Source organism: Phodopus roborovskii, unplaced genomic scaffold (genome assembly GCF_943737965.1).
Source record: "Phodopus roborovskii unplaced genomic scaffold, PHOROB, whole genome shotgun sequence".
Classification (NCBI taxonomy): Eukaryota; Metazoa; Chordata; class Mammalia; order Rodentia; family Cricetidae; genus Phodopus; species Phodopus roborovskii.
In genome coordinates, this window is record NW_026126480.1 from 14,689,385 (window position 1) to 14,713,084 (window position 23,700).

Here is a 23,700-nt window from a genome sequence, read left to right on the forward strand (position 1 = left end):
GGTGATTATCAGCTGTTGGAGTTCCCTGGTAGAGTTTTTCAGGTTACATATACAAACTATCATGTCATCTGCAAATTTTACTTTCTCCTTTCCAATTTTTATCCCCTTGATTTCCTTTTGTTGTTTTATTGCTCTAACTAGATCTTCAAGTACAATACTGAAGAGATACCAAGAGAGTGGGTAGCCTTGTCTTGTTCCTGATTTTAGAGGAATCACATTGAGTTTCTCTCCATTTAGTTTGATGTTGGCTCTTGGTTTGCTGTATATTACTTTTATTATGTTTAGGCATGTTTCTGATATTCCTGATTTCCCCAATACCTTAATAATGAAGTAGTGTTCAATTTTGTCAAAGGCTTTTTCAGCATCTAGTGGGAAGATCATGTACCCTGACCTCAGGGCAGTCAACAACAAACCAGGAACACCTAGAAGAAAATGGGGGGCAAGGGACATAAAGAATGGACAGAAAAACAATATTCTGATCAAGCTGACAAGTTTTATTTTCTCAGGGGAGGCTTATGTAGGACCCTGGGCAGGATGTGAGCAGGGTTTGCATATAGCCAGGGCATAGGCACTGGCACATAGGCAGAGTGAGAAGGTCAGTAGAAGGAATGCCCTAAGTTGTTTAGTTAACCTTAATTGGCTGTAAATTGCAACAGGAGAGATAGCCCTGAGCTATTCTTTATCTGGCTATGAAATTGCAAGCCTGTACCTTGGAATGTTCTGCTGAACATTATGTTTATTTCTTAAGAGGCAGTGATTTTCTACCTCAGAGACCTGAGGTTGTGAGGATGGTGATGGTCCCCAACATCTCTTCCTCTCTAGTATAATAATAGAGAGGAACAGCCTAGATGTTTCTTCAAGAGGACTTTAGGGCTAATGGCTGCCTGTCTTAGGAACATTCTGAGGGGCTTTCACCAGTACCCTGTCTTTGGATATCTTTGTTGGCCATTAAAGTTCCTGCCTTAGGGGGGTGGAGCATCAAAAATGTGTCAGTCTTTGGTAAGCCGCTAGTGGAGAGAGGTCCTCATTTTTATGGGAGAGGGGGCCTTTCTAGGTCCCCAGCAGGGGCTGCTCAAGAGTCTTGGTCCGAAGTCCATTTTGACCCTGGGGAGAAACTGTGCCTGCTTAAGCTAAGTGGGAACTAGGAGTGTTAGGAGAATGTCACCTTCCCCCTCAGTCATGAGGAAATGCAGGTAGAGATAATAAGGTTGTTAGATGGGGAAGTGGTCTCAGGAGTTGCTAGATACCTGTATAAGGAGGGGTTACTAAGTAAACTAACTGTATTGCTATAAGCCGTAATTTCTACTTCTCAGGAAGTTGGGGAAGGGGAGAAGGTAAGTCGGAACTGAAAGTACTATCTTCTAACTCAATGGTCTATTCTAAGAAAAAGCTGGAAATCTCTAAGGCTTATGCCATGATCGCTCCTGGCAATTCCCCCCCCCCCCGCCCCGCTTTTTTTTTTTTTTTCAAGTAAGAAGGTGGGCTATTGATAATATCTCACCAAGAGTGGGAGCAGGGATCCTGGCCCCCTAGATAGTTATGCAACATATATCCTGAAGCAAGCTAACCCAGCCTTTTCAGGCAAGATTGCTCAGGCCCGCTGAGATGCCTTTTTAAGGAGGGAAGGGTTTTTCTGAGGTTGACCTTCATGCATCCAGGTATACTTCCATGAAGCCCAGGGTAGGAGCCTTTGGTGGCCTCTTCATTGCACTCACACAAGGTGCACCTCAGTGGGAGATGTTTTAGTTTTGTCAATAGCAGAAGGAGGCTTCCCTGGGAAGTGGCCCCCTTGGCTGTGGGTTGTCACCTTCTAAAGGCTCACCATGACCACACACACTCCTTGAGGTCAAGCCTGTGATAGTGTACTTGAATAGGCTTTGTCTTTAGGGAGTCGATCTGTTGGCAGATAAAGCCAGTAAACCTCTTAATGGCCCTAGGGCCCAAGGCATGCAGAATTAAGAAACCAACAAGGGGTCCTAAAATGGAAAGGAATGGGGGTAATAAGCCATGGTGAGGCTGAGAGCCAGTTTTGGAACCAGCCTGGTTCCTATTCTCACTGCTTTCTTCTTTTTTCTAGCCTTTCTCTGACCTCAGCCATACTGTCTCTTGTCATTCCTGTGATCTTTATAGAAGTAGCAGTCCACCTTGAGTGCTGCACAAATTTTTCCTTGTTTTAAAAACAACAGGTCTAAGCCTTGCCTGTTCCGGAGGACAACCTCTGAGAGAGAGACAGAGAGAAAGGAGAGAGGGTGGGGGAGAGGAGGTAATTATGCTCCTGGGGTCTCAGGGCTAGTATTTTTCTGTTCCACACATCTCACCAAATGGTCTGGCAGGACCAGGCCTTATTTTCTTCCTGTAAGAAAACACAAACATGGCCTTGATCCCCCTCAATCCCATATTAGGACAGAATCTGTCTGTCACAGATTGCTCAAGAGCATCCACATTCAAAAACTTTTAAATGAAGAGTGTATTATTTAATGTATCATGTGGAGACTGGAGGCATAACTCCCTTCTCCTTATAAGCTGCATTTTTTAAAGAGCTACAAGCATGCTCCACAATTCCTTGCCCTTGAGGATTATAAGGAATGTCTGTTATGTGTTTAATTTTCCATTGGGCACAAAATTGCTGAAATGCTTTACTAGTGTATCTAGATCCAGGGTCTGTTTTTATAATTTTTGGAACTTGCACATAAGCAAAACATTTTAAACAGTGACTTATCACATGCTTAGTGGCTTCTCTAATTTATGTAGTAGCTGTTAAGAAGCCTGAATACATATTGACTGCACATATTTTAACTTGCCGAATTCTGTAATATGAGTAACATCCTTTTGCCATAAATGATTAGGAAGCAGGCCTTGAGATTTTATTCCTATATTAGTTACAGGTAAATATTGTGGGTACACATCACACTGTTTGACAATTTTTCAAGGAGTCCCTGTAGTTAAACCAAACTGTTACTATTTTGATGATGAAAGCTGTGTGATTGCTGGACAAATTTTACATGCGATACAGTGACCATTTTTATCAATCTATCAGCTGACTCATTATCTTCAGCCAGTGGGTTGGGAAGGTTTGAATGAGCTCTTATATGACCCACAAAGCATAGTGACTTTCTTTGATGAATGGCACTCTGAATTTGCTCAAACAGTAATTTAACCTGATTATTACTAGTTCCAATGTACAGGACTGTCTCTAAAACTTGAAGAGCTTTGAAACGTAGTGACTATCAGTATATAAGTTAAATTAGAAGCTGAAAAACTATTTGAGCTGAAGCTGGATCTGTCTGTACTACATATTCTTTTCTACAATAACATAAGCTACTTTTCCAGTAGAAGAACCATCAGTAAAAACTAACAGCATTTTTGTTTTGTTTTGCTTTTACAGGATTACTCCTTAAAATTTTAGGGAATACAAAAGGATTCGTTGTTGCAAATTGTAACAGTCTATGAGCTGGAAACTGATTGTCAATTTTTTTCCAAAAACTGAACAAAAGCTGATGGACCAAAAATTATAATTAATAAAAGCTTAAAAACTCAGGCCCTAAATCTATACAGAGAAAGGGGATTTCTAATGGTAAGAGAAAATTAACTCCTAAAGTCAGGACTGCCATGGCTGGTTCCTGAGCCCATTCTCAGATAAGGGGAGGTAACCCCCCACCATCTAAGTAAACATTTTTTTTTTTTTTTTTTGGCTGCTAATTGCTGGTTGTAAAGGTTTTGAAATAATCAATTAACTTGCTGTTTGGTATAGGGAACATGTATTAAGCTTGGTTCCCTGCCAAAATATCTCCTAGACTCCATACAGCATTTTTGTACCGTACAAACTACTGCCTTTTTTTTTTTTTTTAATTTTTGAGATTATAATTTATTTATTTTTTTCTTTCTTTTTTTTTTTCTTTTTCTTTTCTTTTTTTATAACCAAATCCATTTAAATGAAAACAAACATTTATAGACAATATTTGGGAATTTGGGCGTCGTTCTTTCCAAACTACTTCCTGCTGGTAAGGGGCGCTGTCATGGGGGATTCGAAGAAGATTCAGAAATCCTGGTTGTAGTCTGCTTTGTCCAGCTGTTTTGAATGTAGGATCACCTCATACTCTTAAACTACTGCTTTAAAATAAGGATTTAACATTTTGGCTGGGGAAACAGGTAAATGCAACCATAACAATGGTCCCCTTGCCATGGACAGAAGTCGAACTATGTTATGTGGGAAGCATATAAGCCTCTCGTGGTTTTGTATACTGGATAACGTATCTGTTGATGTTGGATTGTATTCTCCAGTTGTAGAAGAACTTGTCTACCCTCTTTAGTTAGCTGTCTAGGTGAATTGGTATCACTATCTCCTTTTAGGATTGCTTCAAGATTTTAAATTGCCAGCAGATGCTTTTTTAAAAAAGGAAGTAACCATTGAATATTTCCCAATAATTTCTGAATATCATTTAATGATCACAAGCTATCTTTTTTAATTTTTAATTTTTGAGGTCTAATTTCTTTAGGATGTAACATATGTCCCAAATACTTTTGAAAATTATTTTTCTAATCTGACCTGTAAAGCCTTCCTTAGCTGACATGGTCTCGTTTACATTTTCACTGACACCTTTCTAGGCAGGGCCTAACAGGATTACATTTCCCTTAGGCTTTTTCTCAAATTTAACCTCCATTCTCTCAATTTCTTTTTTAACTACAAAAATAAGAGAATTTCTGTATTTTCTCCTCTGTTAAACTCTATTGAACCTCCATAGAGGCTGCTGTGGCTTTTAGGCCTTGTTGACTTTGGCTATTTCCTGCTGGCCCACTCTGGGGGCCAGCCATGGGAGAGGTAGATTGCCAACCTTTTCAATCAAGACAGTGACCTCATGTCTCTTTTTATCATATCCCAAGCAATTTAAATAGTACCTTTAGTTAGGATTCACACATTCATAATCACATTTCATACATGCATATGTGGCCACACCATACATACAGAACACACACACACACACACACACACACACACACACACACACACACATATATATGTATATACATATATCTGCATACATACATCATATATACATATATATTTTAGCCCTCCTTTTCTCTAGGCCAAGATTGGTTTGTTGAACTAAATCATCCTTAATTGAAATGTCTTGTAATGCAGCTGCTATAGATAACCCTTGAATTCTGAGTATTCAAAATCTGAAAAAATCCCAATAAATTCATCTATGTCCCCCTTTTTAAAATAAGGTCCTATAATAGTTTTGGCAGGATGTATTAATTTTTTTTTATACACCTGGGTGGGACTTAGACACATTGGCAGCTTAAAGCTGCAGGCCTCTAGGTCCTGTCGTCCCTCCTGCCTTTGTTCTCTGGGCTGGCCCCCTGCAGCTCATCTGTGGCTGTGGCTGCTTGAAAAGTAAATCACCATTGTAGCAACCCTGAGTTCTTGGCACCCACAGGTCCTGCTCACCTAGTGCATATTCAGGGCAGAATCTTTGCTTCCACAAGCCCTGGAGTAGCATGGGGGGAGGGGGGCGCAGTAGGGCAGAAATTCTCCTTAAGGAGTGGCTGCTCGGGCAGGATGGTGGCCAGCATTTGAGAAGCAGAGGCAGGAGCAATGTTAGTTGGGTCATGGTAGTGGTCCAACTCATATTTGACTGCCTCCACCTTCTCAAGGTCAGCCTCCACCCCCCCCCCCCCACACACACACAAAGAGGTCGCCTGGGTCTTTTCTTTCTTTCTTTCTTTCTTTCTTTCTTTTTTTTTTTTTTTTTTTTTTTTGATCAAGGTTGGACTGAAGAGGCCCTTCCTCGAGGGAAGGATTCCTTTAGGCCACAGAAGGGGGTAAGCCAGGAAGAGGAATCCTTAAAGGATCATTCTTCCTCAGAGATCAGTTTCTAGAGGTCCGGCCGTTGGGAAGTTACCTTAAAGACAACCTGAATCAGGGTCCAATAACTGGTGGCACTAGCAACGTCCTTTTTCTTAACCCTAATCCCTAGTATCTGTAGAGTTTCCTTGAGCCTGAAAAGAAACAGACATTTCTGAGAAATTGCTTGTCCTATCACTTACCTTGCACCTTTGCTCACCACCACGTTGGTTAATGTTTCTTTGTCACTGAAAAGAAAGCCAAAGTGAGGCCATCCCCCTGGGGGGGGGGCACTCTGGAAGGATTCTCTCCTAGATGTCCTCTGCCAGCTGACATAGAGCGCCAATTCTGCCCCTACCTTCTGGGCAGTCAACAAGGAACCAGGAACATCTAGAAGAAAATGGGGGGGGGGGGCAAGGGACACGAAGAATGGACAGAAAGACAATATTCTGATCAAGCTGACAAATTTTATTTCCTCAGGGGAGGCTTATGTAGCTTATGTAGGCTCGTGGGCAGCATGTGAGCAGGGTTTGCATGTAGCCAGGGCATGTAGAAGGTCAGTAGAAGGAATACCCTAAGTTGTTTAGCTAACCTGTAATTGGCTGTATATTTCAGCAGGGGAGATAGATAGCCCTGAGCTATTCTTTAGCTGGCTATGAAACTGTAAGCTTGTACCTTGGAATGTTCTGCTGAACATTGTGTTTATTTCTTAAGAGGCAGTGATTTTCTACCTCAGAGACCTGAGAATGTTAGGATGGTGATGGTCCCCAACAATTGTAGTTTTTCTTTTTCAGTTTGTTTATATGGTGGATCACATTGATAGATTTTCGTATGTTGAACCATCCCTGTCTCCCTGGGATGATGCCTACTTGGTCATGGTGGAGGATTTCTCTGATGTTTTCTTAGGTGTGATTTGCCAATATTTTATTGAGTATTTTTGCATCAATGTTCCTGAAGGAGACTGGTCTGTAGTTCTCTATCTTAGTTGTATCTTTGTGTGGTTTGGGTACCAAGGTAATTAATTGTATCCTCATAAAAAGAGTTTGCCAATGAGCCTTCTGCTTCTACTTTGTGGAATAATATGGGGACTATTGGTATTAGTTCTTTGAATTTCTGGTGGAATTCTGCAGTAAAACCATCTGGCCTTTTTTTGGTTGGGAGACTTTTAATGATTAGATCTATTTAGTTAGGGGTTATGGATCTATTAACATTGCTTAACTGTTCTTGATTTAAATTTGGTAAGTAATATTTATCCAGAGAATTGTCAATTTCCTTTAAATTTTGCAATTTTGTGAAGTACAGGTTTTCAAGTATGATCTGAAGGTTCTCTAGGTTTCTTCAGTGTCTGTGCTGTTCCCCCTTTCATTTTTGATTTTGTTAATTTGTCAGTTTTCTCTCTGCCTTTTGATTAGATTATATAAAGGGTTGTCTATCTTGTTGATTTTCTCAAAGAAACCAACTCTTTGTTTCATTGATTCTTTGTAGGATTTTCTTTGTTTCTTCTTTATTGATTTCAGCCTCAATTTGATTATTTTCTGGCATCTACTTCTCCAAGGTGAGTTTGCTTCTTTTTGTTTTAGAGCTTTCAGGTGTTTTATTAATTGTCTAATGTGCTATTCTCCAGTTTTTTCATGTGGGCACTTAGTACTATGAACTTTCCTCTTAGCACTGCTTTTACAGTGTCTCATAGGTTTTGTTGTGTGTGTCTTCATTCTCATTGAATTATAGGAAGTCTTTAATTTCTTTCTTTCTTTATTCCTTCACCCAGGAATGGTACAGTTGAGCATTGTTCAATTTCCATGAATTTGCAGGGTTTCTGCAATTTGTGTTGTTGCTGAATTCTAATTTTAAGGCATTGTGATCTGATAAGATACAGAGAGTTATTCCAATTTTTTTTTATATCAGTTGAGGTTTGCTTTATTGCCTACTATTTTAGAGAAAATTCCATATGGTGCTAAGAAGAACGTATATTCTTTTGTTTGGATGGAACGTTCTATAGATGCCTGTTAAACCCATTGGGTCATAACTTCTGTTAGTTCTTTTGTTTCTTTGTTAAGTTTCTGTCTGGTAGCCCTGTCCAGTAGTGAGAATGGGGTGTTGAAGTCTCCCACTACAAGTGTGTGGGATTTAATATGTGACTTGAATTTTAGTAATGTTTCTTTTATGAATGTAGGTACCTTTGTATTTGGTGCATAGATGCTCAGAATTGACACTTTATAGTGATGGATGTTTCCAGTGATGACTACGAAATGACCTTCATCTTTTTTGATTAAATTTAGTTTGAAGTGTAATTTGTTAGTTGTTAGGATAACTACACCATCTTGCTTCTTAGGACCATTTGATTGGAAAATATTTTCCCAACCCTTAACTCTAAGGTGACATTTGTCTTTGAGGTTGAGGTATGTTTCTTGCATGGAGCAGAGGATGGATTCTCTCTTTGTAGACATTCTGTTAGTCTCTGTCTTTTCATAGGTGAGTTAAGACCATTGAAGTATATTAATGTGATTGTTGATTCTTGTTTGTTTTGGATTTTTTTTGATGGTGGTATTGTGTGTGAATCCTCCCCCCCTCCCTTTCTGGCTTTTGGTAAAGTGGGATTATCTATTGCCTGTGGTTTCATGAGTGTAGTTAGCTTCCTTGCATTGGAGTTTTCCTTCCAGAAATTTCTGTATGGGCTGGAATTGTGGATGAAGCCTACTTGGTCATGGTGGATGATTTCTCTGATGTATTCTTGGATTCGGTTTGCCAGTATTTTATTGAGTATTTTTGCAACAATGTTCATCAGGGATATTGGTCTGTAGTTTTCTTTTTTAGTTGTGTCTTTGTGTGGCGTGGTTACCAAGGTGATTGTGGCCTGGTAAAAAGATTTGGTAATGAACCTTCTGTTTCTATTGTGTGGAACAATTTGATGAGTATTGGTATTAGCTCTTCCTTGAATTTCTGGTATAATTCTGCACTGAAGCCATCTGGTCCTGGGCATTTTTTGGTTGGAAGGCTTTTGATGACTGCTTCCATTTTGTTAGGAGTTATAGGGCTATTTAAGTTGTTTGTCTGTTCTTGATTTAATTTTGGTAAGGGATAGTTATCCAGAAATTTGTCCATTTCCTTTGAATTTTCAAATTTTGTGGAGTACAGGTTATCAACGTATGACCTGAAAATTGTTCGGATTTCCTCTGTGTCTGTTGTTATGTCCCCCTTTTCGTTTCTGCTTTGGTTGATTTGCATGTTCTCTCTCTGCTTTTTCATTAGTTTGGATAAACGTTTGTCTATCTTGTTTTTTTTTTTTTTTTTTTTCTCAAAAAACCAACTCTTTGTTGCATTGATTATTTTGTATTGTTTTCCTGGTTTCTATTTTATTAATTTCAGCCCTCAAATTGATTATTTTCTGGTGTCTACTCTTCTGGGGTGAGTTTGCTTCTTTTTGTTCTAAGGCTTTCAGTTGAGCTGTTAATTCTCTAATGTGACTATCCTCCATTTTCTTCATATGGGCAGGTAGTGCAATGAACTTCCCTTGTAATGCTGCTTTCAAGGTGTCCTCATTCTCATTGAATTTTAGGAAGTCCTTAATTTCCTTCTTTATTTCATCTTTGACCCAGGTATGGTACCATTGTGTATTGTTCAGTTTCCATGAGTTTGTAGGGTTTCTGTGATTTGTGCTGTTGAATTCCAATTTTAAAGCATGGTGGTCTGATAAGATACAGGGGACTATTCCATTTTTTTTTGTATCTGTTGAGGTTCGTTATGTCGCCTAGTATGTGGTCGATTTTAGAGAAAGTTCCATGTGGAGCAGGGTGGTATATTCTTTTGTGTTTGGATGGAATGTTCTACAGTTGTCTGTTAAATCCAATTGAGACATAACTATTGTTAGTTCTTCTGTTTCTTTGTTAAGTTTCTGACTGGTGGTCCTGTCTAGTGGTGAGAGTGGTGAGTTGAAGTCTTCCACTATAAGTGTGAGGTTTTATGTGAGCTTTGAGTTTTAGTAGCATTTCTTTTACGAATGTGGGTGCCTTTGTATTTGGCCTCCTCTGTAATCAGATTTGTGGCTACCTTACCTATCATAGAGCCTTCATCCAGTAAGTGATGGTGGCGTCATGTTTCTGTGAAGTTTGTACATTTACTGACACATATGATATAAACCACTTACAATGTTCCATCTCATACTATTTTTTATACATTGATATTCTTAAGTTTCACACATAATGATGCCTAAAGTTCATGTAGAAGTGATTTTCTCATTCTAGAAAAGATGAAGGGGCCTTGAAAGGGGTTGATCATGAGTGAGATGTGGTTTCACATAAACCTCTGACAGGGGACTTTGTGTTTAGCCAGTCTTTGTTAGACTACTTAGTCTACTACTATGCAGGAACATGGCATTCCCATGAATCCCTCTCAGTGCTCCAATTTAATCTTGCATTATTTAGACTCATTTTCTTCATAAATATCTCCAATCAAAATGTTCTGTTAATAGGTATTTCTCAGAAAATAACTTTTAACATCTAGCAATGTATTGGTACAATCATAATATACATATAAAAGGGTATAAGGAACATTTTGGTTATTATGTTTATTTATGACCTTCATGATGTTATGTATGATTGATCTCTTTCCACTTATCTTCCCTTGTCCTCAGTCTTCCAAGTTATACAAGGGAACAGCAACAGCAGCAACAACATTAACAAAAACTACCTCCGACCTAGAGATATGGCTCAGTGGTAAATAGCACTTGCTACTCAATTATGAGAACTTGAATTTGGATCTCAACACCCAAGTAATGAGATGGGACCTGACATCCTCTGTTCATATAGGAATGAGTATATGTTCATATTTACACTCTCACTCATTCTCACACACAGATAAATAAATAAAAATTAAAAGTAAAATCAATCAAGTGAATTCCAAGGATATACTGTTTCTTGTTCATCTCTATTCATCTTTGGACATGCTGTTCCAGCAGCTTGGGAGATATTAGCCTCTCCCTCCTACAATCTTCAATGGCCCAGCTCTCACATGTCTTCTAAGGCTGCTTACTATGTCACACCAAAGAAAGATTTCTTTATTTTCTATTTTTCTGAAATGTCACGTGATTGAAGATAATGTCTGTTCTCTGCTATTATTCTAATTATATTTTGCTTTGTGCAACAAAAATAAAAACTGATCCCAAGTTTAGAGTCCTAAAAATTCTTTTGTTTACTAACTAACATGTATTAGGATTGGATTCATAGTAGAATTGATTCTGTTACTGATTGCCCACTGGAAAGGCTAGACAGATAAGGACTGGGATAACCTGAATTATTATCACTCACTTGTGTTGGCAGTGACCTAATGAATGCTCTGATATGAGCTTTGTCTGTTTGTTGGAACTTCTACATGTGATATCTCCATGGGATTTAGTCTTCTTAGTATGGTATCTGAGTTCAACAAGAAGATTCCAAGCAAAACATTTACAAATAAAGTTAGATATGAATGAATAGGGATATAGAAGAATAGATCATCTCTTAAATTTAAGAATTTTCATTTCTTTAGTGGAAAGTAGGATTAGCTACATTTCTGCTGACATACGTGGAAAGTATGGTTTACCACACCATTATATACTACCATCCACCTGTAAAAAGATAATTATGCAAAGGATGTGGTTTACTCAACCGTCTATGTTTATTTGAATAAACAAATAATTATCTTCTCTTTTCAAGAATTGGCAGATTAGCAAATTTATGAACTGATCTAGTTACAGAAGGCATGAGTTACCCTATCCCGGATCTGTTTGGTTTTGACACTGTAGACAATGGGGTTCATCACAGGAGGGAAGAGAAGATACACAAAGCCCATGACCACTTGCACCATATGGGGTGCCTGCTTCCCAAAGCGGTGGATTACAGACAAGCCAATCATGGGAGTATAGAAGAGAAGTACAGCACTGATGTGTGAAACACATGTGTTGAGAGCTTTGAGTCTCTCAGTCTGGGAGGCAATGGACAACACAGTTCGCAGGATGAGGGCATAGGAGAAAAGGATGAGCAGGGAGTCCACCCCCACTGTAGAAACAATGACAAACATGCCATAGATGCTGTTGGCCTTGATGTCTGCACAGGCCAATTTCATCACTTCTTGGTGGAGACAATAGGAATGTGAGAGGACTAGGGAACCACAATAAGGAAATCGTTTGAGCATAAAAGGCAATGGGAAAATGAGTGCAACGCTACGGCCCAGAGAGGCCAGGCCTATTCTGCCAATCACTGTGTGGGTGAGAATGGAAGCATAGTGCAAAGGGCGACAGATGGCCACAAAGCGATCAAAGGCCATAGACAGAAGCACAGAGGATTCTAAGAAGGACAAGCAGTGTATGAAAAAGAGCTGGGCAAAGCAAGCATCATGACCAATGTCTCGTGCCCCGACCCAAAAGATGCCCAGCACTGTAGGGAGGGTACAAAGAGACAGACCGAGGTCAGTCAGAGCCAACATGGATAGGAAGAGATACATAGGCTCATGGAGGGAGGGCTCTGTCTTAATGATGAAAAGAATTGTGCAGTTGCCCAGGATGGAAACCAGATACATGAGGAACAGTGGGAGGGAGATCCAGATGTGCATGTGCTCCAGCCCAGGTATGCCACTAAGCAAGAAGGTAGAGGGCATGCTGCCGTTTCCTATGGGTCCTGTTGTCATTGTAAATGGAGAGGATGGGTGAGCTGGAGTCTGTCCAAAATCCTGAAATGAACTGTAGAAATCTTAGTGATGGACTGAACCTGGAAAAATTGAAATTCAAAACCAAAAAGATCAGAACCAAATAATCCTTTATAGTTCTCCCAAGAGATTGCTTCCATCTTTATCTGGTTTCCTCTTCTTTTTCAACACAGGGTCTCATGTGTACCAGGCTGGTTTTAAACTTGCTATGTACCTGATGATGACTGTGAACTCTTCATTTTCCTGCCCCACCTCGCCAGTGTAGAAATTATAGGCATGAACCACCTTGCTCAGTTTATCAACATATTTTTGAAGAAAACATTTTGCACTCTCATAGTTTCAATGAAAACAAAGGAATGATAGTAAAGTGACTCACTAAACTTACTAACCTGTGTAACTTCTGAAGTAGAGAAGTTTTTGTGTTGATGAAACTCCTCTCCCCTTTCACTCTGCTCTGGTGTCCAGATCAGTCCTCTTAACACATGGATTTTTAATTTTTGATCTTACATCATAAGTAATCCTCCTGCCAAGAGCTCTTGAGTATCCTTCAGGACAGTGCCACTGTACCTTTGGGATTTTTATTTTGCTTGGAGGACTGGAAGCACCCAGGGGAAAAGGCCATGGAGCAGGGAAAAGTCAGTTCCTTCCCTTGACATTATAGCATTTCACCTTGAAGATCATGACACCCCCCCCTCCACCTTTTAAAATTTTTTTTGGTGGTGGAGGTTACAGTAGGTCGCCTCCTTGGCTTCTAGGAATTTCTCTGTTTGCTCTTCCGGAATAAATGATAAATTTTATTCTTCACAATTCTGTTGAGCCTACACCTTATAATACCGTTAGTGAAATCCCTCACGCAGCTTTTCGGTCAGATTTTCCACAAAAGGTTCCCAGTTTTCTTTCATCTTCTGTTTCCTTTACTTACACTGCTGATGCTTTCCTGTGCTTCGATGGTTTTACTTCCTGTCTCCTTTAAGTTGCAATTTTACCATTGTATAAAGGTCATTATACCTATACTCCTTCATTTATTTCTGCTCTCTGATCTTGCTGACATGGAAGTCTCATCAGCTCTATCTCATAAATCATGCTTAATTCACAGGACTCTAGATAGACTTGGAAGATGTGTGGTAGTGATTTGCAAAACTATGGGTGACTTCTACAGTGTGAAACCAGAGTCCTTCACACAGTCAGCAGCTGAAAATACTAGAGGCCCATGAAAATTTTAAATTAATTTTAAAAATTTATTTTACATACCAATCACAATCCCCCTCCCTCTTCTCCTCCTGTTCCTTCCCCCACCACCTTTCTACTCCTACCCCACTTCCACTCCTCAGAAAAGGTAAAGGCTCCCCTGGGAGTCAATAAAGCATGGCATATCAAGTTGAGGCAGGACTAAGATCCTCCCTGCATCAAGGCTGACAGAGGCTTCCCACCATAGGGAACAGGTTCCAAAAAAATCAGCTCAAGCATCCGGGACATATCCTAGTCCCACTAGGAAACCCACAAACAGGAGGTCCATAAATTTGAGTAGGTGGACCTAGGTGTTAGGATGTGACTTCATCCCCTCTTACACATGTAGTATTTGAAAGTCATTAGAACAAAATCCAATGATGCTGGTAAGCTTCATCTTTCTACAGATAGAAAAATAACCACACAGGAGTTCCATCACTGGACATAGGTCTATTGTCAGTTAGTTCCTTGACTTATACTGCAATGATGCCCATTCCTAACACTGATAACATATGAGGCAGGTGGGGCTTTGCTTTATTTGCCTCTGTGAAATATGACAGGTGATCAGTATATTTTCCTTTCATAGTTGAAAGTTATTTTTTGTTTAGTTAATGATTAGTAACAATGTTATAACTGTTTCTGGGATTACAGAGACAACCAAAATGCAATGTAACAACTCTTTTTGAGTGATTTTGTTCTGAATAGCTATCATGCTTTCTGCCACATAATGATAAGTAGTGACAAATGGCACAGTTAGCATAAAACAAAAGGCCTAATATACCTTTAAATATAATGATTCTTTAATGAATTTAAGAAACTGGTGCTGGAGGTGTTGGTGTTGGGGCCCTGTACTGTATTCTCCAGATTTTTCTGCTCCATAATTAGTTCACATTATTCATCAAAGTTACTCTGAAAAGTCGCTAGATAAACTTACTTGTTAGTGACAATAAACCTTCAACACCCCAAGGCTTTGCCAGGTGAAGACTGTGGAGTAGGGAGAGTCAGTTTTCTTCAGGAAAATGTCTCCTGTTAGGTGGCCCATGCTCAAACAGATGGCTCTGCATACATGCATACAAAGACAGCATTGGTTAGACTCAATGAACTATTTTAAAAAAAAAATCAAGAGGTTGGGAGAAGGATGTGGTCAGGGAAGTTTGGAGGAGGAGGAGGAGGAATTGAATTAAAGTCTTGAAGTCTATTTCTACTTTTGCAAATTAAGGCAATAACACTAACTTCCAAAGCTTTGTAAAATTCCAATGGAATTATTTGTGGACTGTTCTTGGCAAAAATTTTTTCTTCTTCATTTTACTCCATTTTGATCAAATATATTGTTTGGCTTACATTTTTTTAAGTTGCAGGTTTTCTTCATTTAGATTTTTTAAGCCATTTTTTTTAAATCACATACATGTATATAATATATCTTGATCTTATCAACCGTACATCAAATATACACTCAGGAAAACAATGGAGATCAATTCAAACTTAAATTTTCAAAACTAAAATGTTCATAGTGAAAACTGAAAAAGAATAGACTAGTGAAGATATCTAGGTAGATTCTCAGCAGCCTCAAGGGGCTGGAGGCTAAATAACAAAGGGCATACAGGTAAATCAAAAAAAAAGTTTTCCATTTCTACCTTCTATTTGTTACTAGCTGATTTCAGATATACTTTGGAATTAGAAATTGTTCTTTTCTTTGTAAGTGGGTAGCACTGAATAGAAATCAGCAAATATGATAAAGACAGGTTGGAGTAGGAGGAATAGATGAGAGCAAGAAAAGAGATACCATAATAGAGGGAACCATTATATGTTTGAAGAGAAAACTGACTCTAGAGAAATGTTCAGAGACCTACAAGGATGACCCTAACTAACAATCTGAGCAATAGTGGAGAGGCTACCTTAAATGCTCTTCCCCAATAATGAGATTGATAACTAACTTATCTGCCATCATAGAGCCTTCATCTAGTAGCTGTTGGAAACAGAAAAAAAGCAGACAGCCACAGCAGAACACTGAGCTGAACTCCAGGAATCCAGTTGCAGAGAGGAGGAGTGATAAGCAAAGGGGTCAAGCAAGACCAGGCTAAGGAACCCCACAGAGATAGCTGAACTTAACCCAGGGGAGCTCATGAACCGCCAAACTGATAGCTTGGAAACCAGCATTGAACAGACTTAGACCCCCTGAACATGGGTCTCAATTAGAAGGCCTGGACAGTCTAAGGAACCGCTGACAGTGGAACCAGGATGTATTCCTGGTACATGAAAGGACTTTGGGAGCACATTCTCCATGGAGAGATACTCCCTTAACCTAGAGACAGGAGGGAGGGCCTAGACCCTACTCCAAATGATTTGACAGATTTTGATGATCCCTCCTGAAAGGTTTCACCCTGCCTATGGAGTGGATAGGGAATGGGATGGGAGGGGGATTCGGGAGGAGCATGGGAGGATGGGAGGAAGAGAGAACTGGGATTGATATGCAAAATAAGAAAAACAATAATAATAAAAGAAAAGAAAAAGAAAATTCCCTCAGTTGTATTAACCTTGTTTGTAGATAAAATGGTAAATACTGAACTCAGAATAGCTAGTCCATCTCATCTCAGCACCTAGGTTTTACTTTCTTAATTTGTCTTACTCCTTCTTGTCAGTATTTCTGCTATTACTATATAGAAGTGAACTTCCTGGGCAGGAAATCAGCGGAGTGAATGGATATGAGGAAGCTGTTATTGACTTTCTGACCTAGTTCTGGGATCAGACTTGCGGTTCCGAACAATCAGGAAGATCTGTTGCAGCAGCTGTCATCTTCAGGAGACATCCTTGGCGGTGCTTTGTGGTCAAAACCAAGCCCCCCCTTTTTCTCCTCTCCAAAGCCTAGGGTGATTCTTCCAGGATTTCTTCTTAATACTACAACTGAACATTAAACACCTGTCTACTGAACTGCCACATCACACACCAATGTTCAGCCTAGAGGCTGCAGACCTTACACCAAGGAAGACAGAAACTGAAGCTAGAGGCCATGGGCTTAGAAAGAGACTGGAGGATGGACACACAAATCCCTGATTTTAAGTAACTGTGGTTCCACTGAGACATTTTCAATTTGTTTTTAATTAGTTTCCTACTGAGACTGGGGCTCTTGGGCCTCATTAGCTCAGCCTCTGGATGGGAAAGAAAAGAGAGTACTGAACTCTACTGAGATGAGTGTGTACCAGACACTTGAACTCAACTCTGCAGTATATGGCAAAAGTTTTACAAATACTCCACAACTCCCGCAAAGAGCATGGTAGGTGCTGTTGGTAATATTTTATGCATGGTAAGGCACAGTATAATTTAAATACATTAAGCATGGTAATGTGCAATGTACGAATACATATGGACATATGATATTTATAATGGAAAGATCTGCTATAAAGGGGACAATAAGAAAAGGACTTAACTGAAAAGTGTAGAGGCTAACCCAGAAGAGTGAGGCAGGACAGAAAGATGACATTGAGGATCTTTGAACAGGAGAAAACATTATTTTATAAGCGTGTTAAAAATTATATTATACATATAAAATGGAGTTATTCCACATGGGATGATAATGTACCACCCAAGAACCATACGTTAACAGATACCCAGTGCCAGAAAAGGGAAACTTCCCTCCAGTAGTTGGTTGGTCAGAGGGGTTCAAGGAACCCCAAACAATATTGCCTCCTAGAATGTGACTGTAAGTTCCTATTCCTAGAGACACCACAAACATTGGGCATAGGACTTGTATGAATTGAACTTGCATTGAACTGGAAGTCTATTCCCTGAGGGCTAGCTCTTTTGTATGAGAAGATGCTCTATAAGTTGCCAAAGGAAAAAAGTAATCAACCATCTTGTCCAGTGGTAAAGCATGGCAATGACAAGGACCACCCCAGAAGATACAATGGTTCTGTAGTGATTCTTATATCCTGGAACTAACCAATAGCTGTCTAATTGAGTAAGGGTCTGATAAGTACGACAATATTCATGCTTGGTACTGTAAAGCTAGCCAGCTACCCATGGCTACCTGTCAGAGATGTGGTACCCATGAAACTTCGATGATACCATTGCCTAAAAACGAGCTGCCTTCTCACCACATGAATTGACATGCCATTGTGTATGGGGACAGTCCACAAAGTCCCATACTTAGAAGGAGAACTACAGGAGGAAATCAATTTTTTTCTGGGAGATGGAGAAAGTTTTCTCCATGTATGATCAACCTGATAAATTATCCAATCACAAGTGGTCAGACATAAACACATGTTCATATAAATAATACTGAATTGACTTAGTAGGGTGTGTGCTAAATTAATATGATATATAATTTAATTAAATTGATAATATAGTTAGAAAATGAAGTAATGAGGGGTTATATGTGAGTATTTGGATATAGGAGAGGGAGGGATAGAAATGATTTAAATATAGTTCTCTCTCTCTCTCTCTAATATATATATATATATATATATATTGTTCTTTTAGTGAGGTAGCTCCCTCTTAATATCACTCATAATCAGAATCTGAATACTTAGTCTTGGAAAGGTGAGAGCATAGTGTTATGTTGAAATGGATGGGGAAAGGCTGGTTAGTGAGATCAAAATTATGGTTGGAGAGCAGACATGAATTTTGGTGAAATATTGTATAGTAAGGTGATGATCTCAAAACTGAAAAGAAGTTGGAGGTGGCTTCTCAGTTGTAGAACTCATGCTTAACTTATATGAGGGCCTGGATCCAATCTTGTGTATCAAATCCAAGCAAACAAAACCAGCATTTTTATATGATGATACAGTGATATTGAGGAGTAATCATTTATTATCTGGCTCTGAGGAAGATGATGAAGAAGCCATTATAGATAGAGGAGTACATACAATTTCAATGTTTACAGTGTTTAGTAATTATTCAATTCACTGTATCTTTTTTTGGGGGGGGGGGAGAGAATATAAGGGAATTTCTGAGTCCCAAGCCCTGTTACAATTTATTCCCATCTAGTGATTTGGCTGATATTTTGGGGGTGGAAATGGTTCCTCTGTGGCCACAATTGAATGGAATTTTTATTGAGCACACTGTATGCATGAGGGTGTTATTAAGCAATGTGTATTCAAATTACTGTCCTCCAGGTAACCTGGACTTGAATGGGCTGTCATGCCTGTGATCATGCAGATGTCTTAGCCTCACATTCACCACACTGAATCAGAAAACTTAATATTGTAGATCATTACAAAGATTTGAGTGTTCTGTGCATCTTTGTCTTTGTGATTTGTTTCAACTCTGATTTCAAACTTTTATTACAAAATAACAATTTTTTATAAAAAGTAGCTTGTTCATGCTTTTGTCTGTAAAAGGTTTTATATTCTGAATATGGCTCTATTAAAAATACGTTTGCTTTTAAAAATCTAACAAAATGTTCAGTTAAATGCTGCCTTCTATATTAAAAAGTGGCACAAAGGGAAAAAAAAAGTAGTGTTTTCACCTTTAGTCTGGATTGATTTCCAATCCAGTTACCTGCTATGTTAATTGAAGGATGACATAACTAAATATTATAGATTAGGGAATTTTGCAGCAGCAGTTTATTTTTCCCACAGTCTGAAAGGTATCAAGATCCAAGAACAGGGTTTATACAGTACAGTTCTGATCTTCTCCTTTGGGTTTGCATGAGTCATCTTTTAACAATGGTCATTACATGTTTTACTCTGTGCAGTTGCAGCCCTGTCTTCTCTTTAAGTGTTCAAATCAGGTCTTATGAGTACAACACTTATCAGATGTTGGTCTTACTTTATTGACTCCATTTTATCTCAGTTACGTGCTTCATGACCTTGTGTCTAAATATAGTTACATATTCAGTTCTTACAGGTTAGAAATGATTCAACCTATAGCATTTATTCATCCTCAATCCTGCCACCCATTTATTTATATATTTAAATATTTAAATGATATTTATATATCATTTTATAGCAAAATTTTTGTGTACAATAAAATAATACATTTTATTCCCCACTACCTGTTAATACTTATTTATCACCTCTAAACTTGAGCTCTAGAATAATAAAGGTAGTCTTAGAAATATTTTGGCTAGGTTTGAATGCTACGTTATAAAAAGGGAGGGAGAAAAGAAAGGGAGATAAAGAGACAGAGAGAAAAGAAGAAATGTGATTAATATTTGATTCACTTTGAACAACCATAATCAGAAAGAACATAGAGAATGATTTATATTACGGACAAGATTATTCTGTCAGCTTTAAGTCTCCATGTAGCTTTTTAAGGAAAAAATAGACTATGTTGTGGAGAAAACTAGAGATCACTAAACCTTAAGTGCCCAGTTATAAGAAGAGAAGCTTTTTAAGTAAGGCAGATTTGGGTGTGGTTCTAGGCTCTATTTTATTAGATATATGTGATGTTGCTTACAATAGTTGATCTCATGGTTTCTTGTCTCTAAAAGGCTCATGATAAATGGAGAGGAAATCATCCCTTTCATTGTTGTAGATGTTACAAAAAATAATTTTAAAAAATTACACTAAAAATGATTGTTTTTGTCATTTTATTTGATGATGATCATGATTATTTTAAAAATAACAAGCATATCTTTTAGTTAGTATTAAGATTAATAACTTCCACTAAAAGACTGAAAATGAGAGCCAGAGGCCATAATATGCACATAGACCTGAGTTGCAACTCCAGAATTATTAAAAAAGAAGAAAAGGAGAAATCAAAGTTAAGGTCGGAAACAAATTCATATGAAAGTAGTCACTAGGTTATGCAGGGCACTCTGTAAGAAGGAAGGAGGTGAGAATAAGGGTGGCAAACATACCAAACATGCAGCGATATGAGAAGGCCTTTACTAGAGTTGACAGTTGTGTCAGAGCTTGCTAATTTCACGTGAAACTGGTGTAGGCAGAGGGATGGGTGTTTGCATGCAAGACAGGCATTATTTTAGATCAGGGAGGGAAAACACAACTCTGGATTCAAAGCAGTCCTGTCTCTGGAATTCTGATAACTATGAGCATACAGTATGTCTTAAATGGTGGGAAGTGATCATATGATAGTCTTAGGCCATCGAGAAGAACCAAGCAGCATAGACAGAGAAAAGCTGATTCATCAGGCATTTCCAGTAATCACATGATGATTGACCCGAAAGTAGTTGGGCTACATGAAGGGTGAAATCCATTAGGATGTGTTTTCATAGGAATCTATTTTAAGTGCTTAGTCTCTATGTTGTCTATGTTGCCACGTGTGCTTATATATATATATCATGCAAGCATGATTATTTTACAGTTTTCTTATCTGCCTTCTCTACACATGGCAGGCCAGGACCTAAAACTATCATGTAGTAAACATGTTTAAATGTAGTAAACATTCTTGTAGCAATGCTAGTTTTGTCTTCTTTTTCCTCATAGTGAAACATTACATCTTATTGTATTTCTTACAATAGCCTTCTTCATTGTATCTGGAATTAAACTGAGAGACAGAAAGATTCATGAACTAAACCTTTTCAGTTCTCATGACTCTAATTCCTAGAAGATGACATTTTGTTCTGTGTCAGAATTTAAAATGTCATAGTTTGTTGCTTATGTATCTATACAAATGTAATAATAGACAAACTGTTTCACACAAAGTGGAAAACAGTAACAAAAGTACCAAATACAAACAAGCAGGATAAAACAAAATACATACATAGAATCAATAAGAACAACAGTAATATGTGTGTATGTGTGCATGGGCATGTATGTGTGTTCATCATTGATTTGGCTAGAAACAGAGGACAGAAACTTCTCATCTGGGTTGTACCTACAATAAGTAAAGGAAGAAATCAAATCCCTTGACTAGTCACTTAGTTCATGTGCTTTCATGACCTCTTCTAAAGAGAATTCATGAACAGATCTTTTTCTGGTTTAACCTGATATGTTTCCTCAAATTTAAGGGCATTTGCCATTCTATATGGAGGGATACCTAGCCCAGCCTAGTCACAGGGGTGTGGAGGTGGAGAGGTGCCTTGGTCCCGCCTTAACTACATGATGGGACAGACTTAGTGGACTTCCTATGGGAGGCCTTAGCTTCTCCATGGAGCAGATGGGAGGAGTGGGGAGTGGAGAGAATGGGAGGAAAGGAGGGAGGGAAAACTGGGATTGGAATGTAAAAACTAATATATTTTTTTAAATCGAGGGCATCTGTTTTCTTGGTGTGTGTGTGTGTGTGTGTGTGTGTGTGTGTGTGTGTAAATGCATGTGTGTGTACCTGAGCATATGCCTGTACATGTATGTAGAAGAGGCACCCTCATGGAAACTTATTACTATGGGTGTGGGTACAGATATGTGCAAATGAATAAAAACTGTTATGATAAGAAGGCAATAAAATACATCAAATGTAAATTAAAAAGAGAACCACTAATTAAATCCCATTGACCAGAAAGAATTGAAAGAGGCAATGTGCCAGTTTGCGCTTTCTCACAGTATAAATATTGGTATACATGGAGAATTATATCCTTGCCAGACACTATGCTAGAGATTTCCATGATTTGCCACATTTAGTCTTTGCAATATCCTATGGGAAAAGAAGGTATTATATTTATGTCTATGTTCTTTCAATTATGAAAACTAAAGAGACAGAGGTAACTTCCTCAATGGCACACAAACTCTCAGTTGCACACCTACTATTTTTTTATTGTTGTTAATAAATGAGCACAGTATTTTTCCACAACATAGTTAAAACCATAAAAAAGTGGCCCATATGGCCAAACTTTTTCTTCAAGTTAATCTAATTCTATTGCAAACACTTAGGTGACTTTACAAACTGAAACTTCTTAATAATACGCTGGCGTATTTGCTTGGTCTTGATGCTGTAGACAACGGGGTTCATGAGGGGTGGTACTAACAGATACACATAAGACATCAGAAGGTGTACAATACGGGGAAGATGCTCTCCAAAACGATGCACAAGGGATAAGCCAATCATGGGAATGTAGAATAGCAGCACTGCACAAATATGGGAGATGCAGGTGTTGAGGGCACGAAGGCGTTCCTGGCGGGAGGCTTTGCCTAGTACAGCACGGAGGATAAGGGTATATGAGAGGAAGATGAGCAGGGAGTCCACACCCACAGTGCAGGCCACCACAAAGAGTCCATAGATATGATTAACAATGATACTGGAGCAAGCCAGTTTCATGATCTCTAGATGCAGACAGTAGGCATGGGCTAGCACATGAGAGCGGCAATAATGGAAGCGCTTCAGGAGGAATGGTAACGGAAGAATGAGGAGTGCACTTCTCAGCAATGAGCTCAACCCCATTTTCACAATTCTTCTGGGTGTCAGGATGGTAGAATAACGCAATGGGTTGCAAATTGCCACATAGCGGTCGAAGGACATAGACAGCAAGACTGACGACTCTACTAAAGACAAGGTATGGATGAAGAACAGCTGAGTAAAGCAGGCAGGGATGCCGATCTCTCTGGCATCAAACCAGAAGATTCCCAGCACAGTGGGCAGTGTGGAGAGGCAAAGGCCCAAGTCTGTGAGGGCCAGCATAGCCAAGAAATAGTACATAGGTTCATGGAGGGTGGCATCAGTTCGAATGACATGGAGAATGGTAAGGTTACCTAAAATTACTGTCAAGTAGATGGAGCAAAAGGGAATGGAAATCCAGCCGTGGAGCTCTTCCAGACCTTGAAAGCCTGTCAGGAAGAAAGTGGCTTTTTGGAGACTGTTGTTGTAAATGACGACCATGGCTTTATAGTCTTACATTCACCAACCTAAGGCATAAGATATATTCCATATAAATGATTAACAGAAGTGAATCCTCTGTCATCTAAATGTTAAGGATTAGGGAGTCAGGAAGAATCTGCAGATGGGGGATTTCATGTAGTACCCTTTCTATAGTGGCAGGGTAGATGATCATAAAAGACTGCTACAATCTATGGATTCTATGAAACTTAGCCTTGTGGTAGCATGTTCTCTAGTGTTGGCCT

The 23,700-nt window shown here is 38.9% G+C and overlaps 2 protein-coding genes across 2 annotated transcripts; both read right to left on the bottom strand.

The window, feature by feature from the left end:
- Window positions 1-11,566: 11,566 nt before the first annotated feature.
- On the bottom strand, window positions 11,567-12,505 carry LOC127228042 (olfactory receptor 51G2). Its single transcript, XM_051192481.1, has one exon. It carries the CDS (start codon window positions 12,503-12,505, stop codon window positions 11,567-11,569), a length of 939 nt encoding a protein of 312 aa, XP_051048438.1.
- Window positions 12,506-22,498: 9,993 nt separating this feature from the next.
- On the bottom strand, window positions 22,499-23,458 carry LOC127228945 (olfactory receptor 51G1). The gene has a single exon (XM_051194040.1). It carries the CDS (start codon window positions 23,456-23,458, stop codon window positions 22,499-22,501), a length of 960 nt encoding a protein of 319 aa, XP_051049997.1.
- Between the last annotated feature and the right edge of the window lie 242 nt (window positions 23,459-23,700).

What these genes read in the sequence shown, in the direction of transcription:
- LOC127228042 (XM_051192481.1), bottom strand. Translation starts at nt 12,505, where the DNA reads ATGACAACAGGACCCATAGGAAACGGCAGCATGCCCTCTACCTTCTTG.
- LOC127228945 (XM_051194040.1), bottom strand. Translation starts at nt 23,458, where the DNA reads ATGGTCGTCATTTACAACAACAGTCTCCAAAAAGCCACTTTCTTCCTG.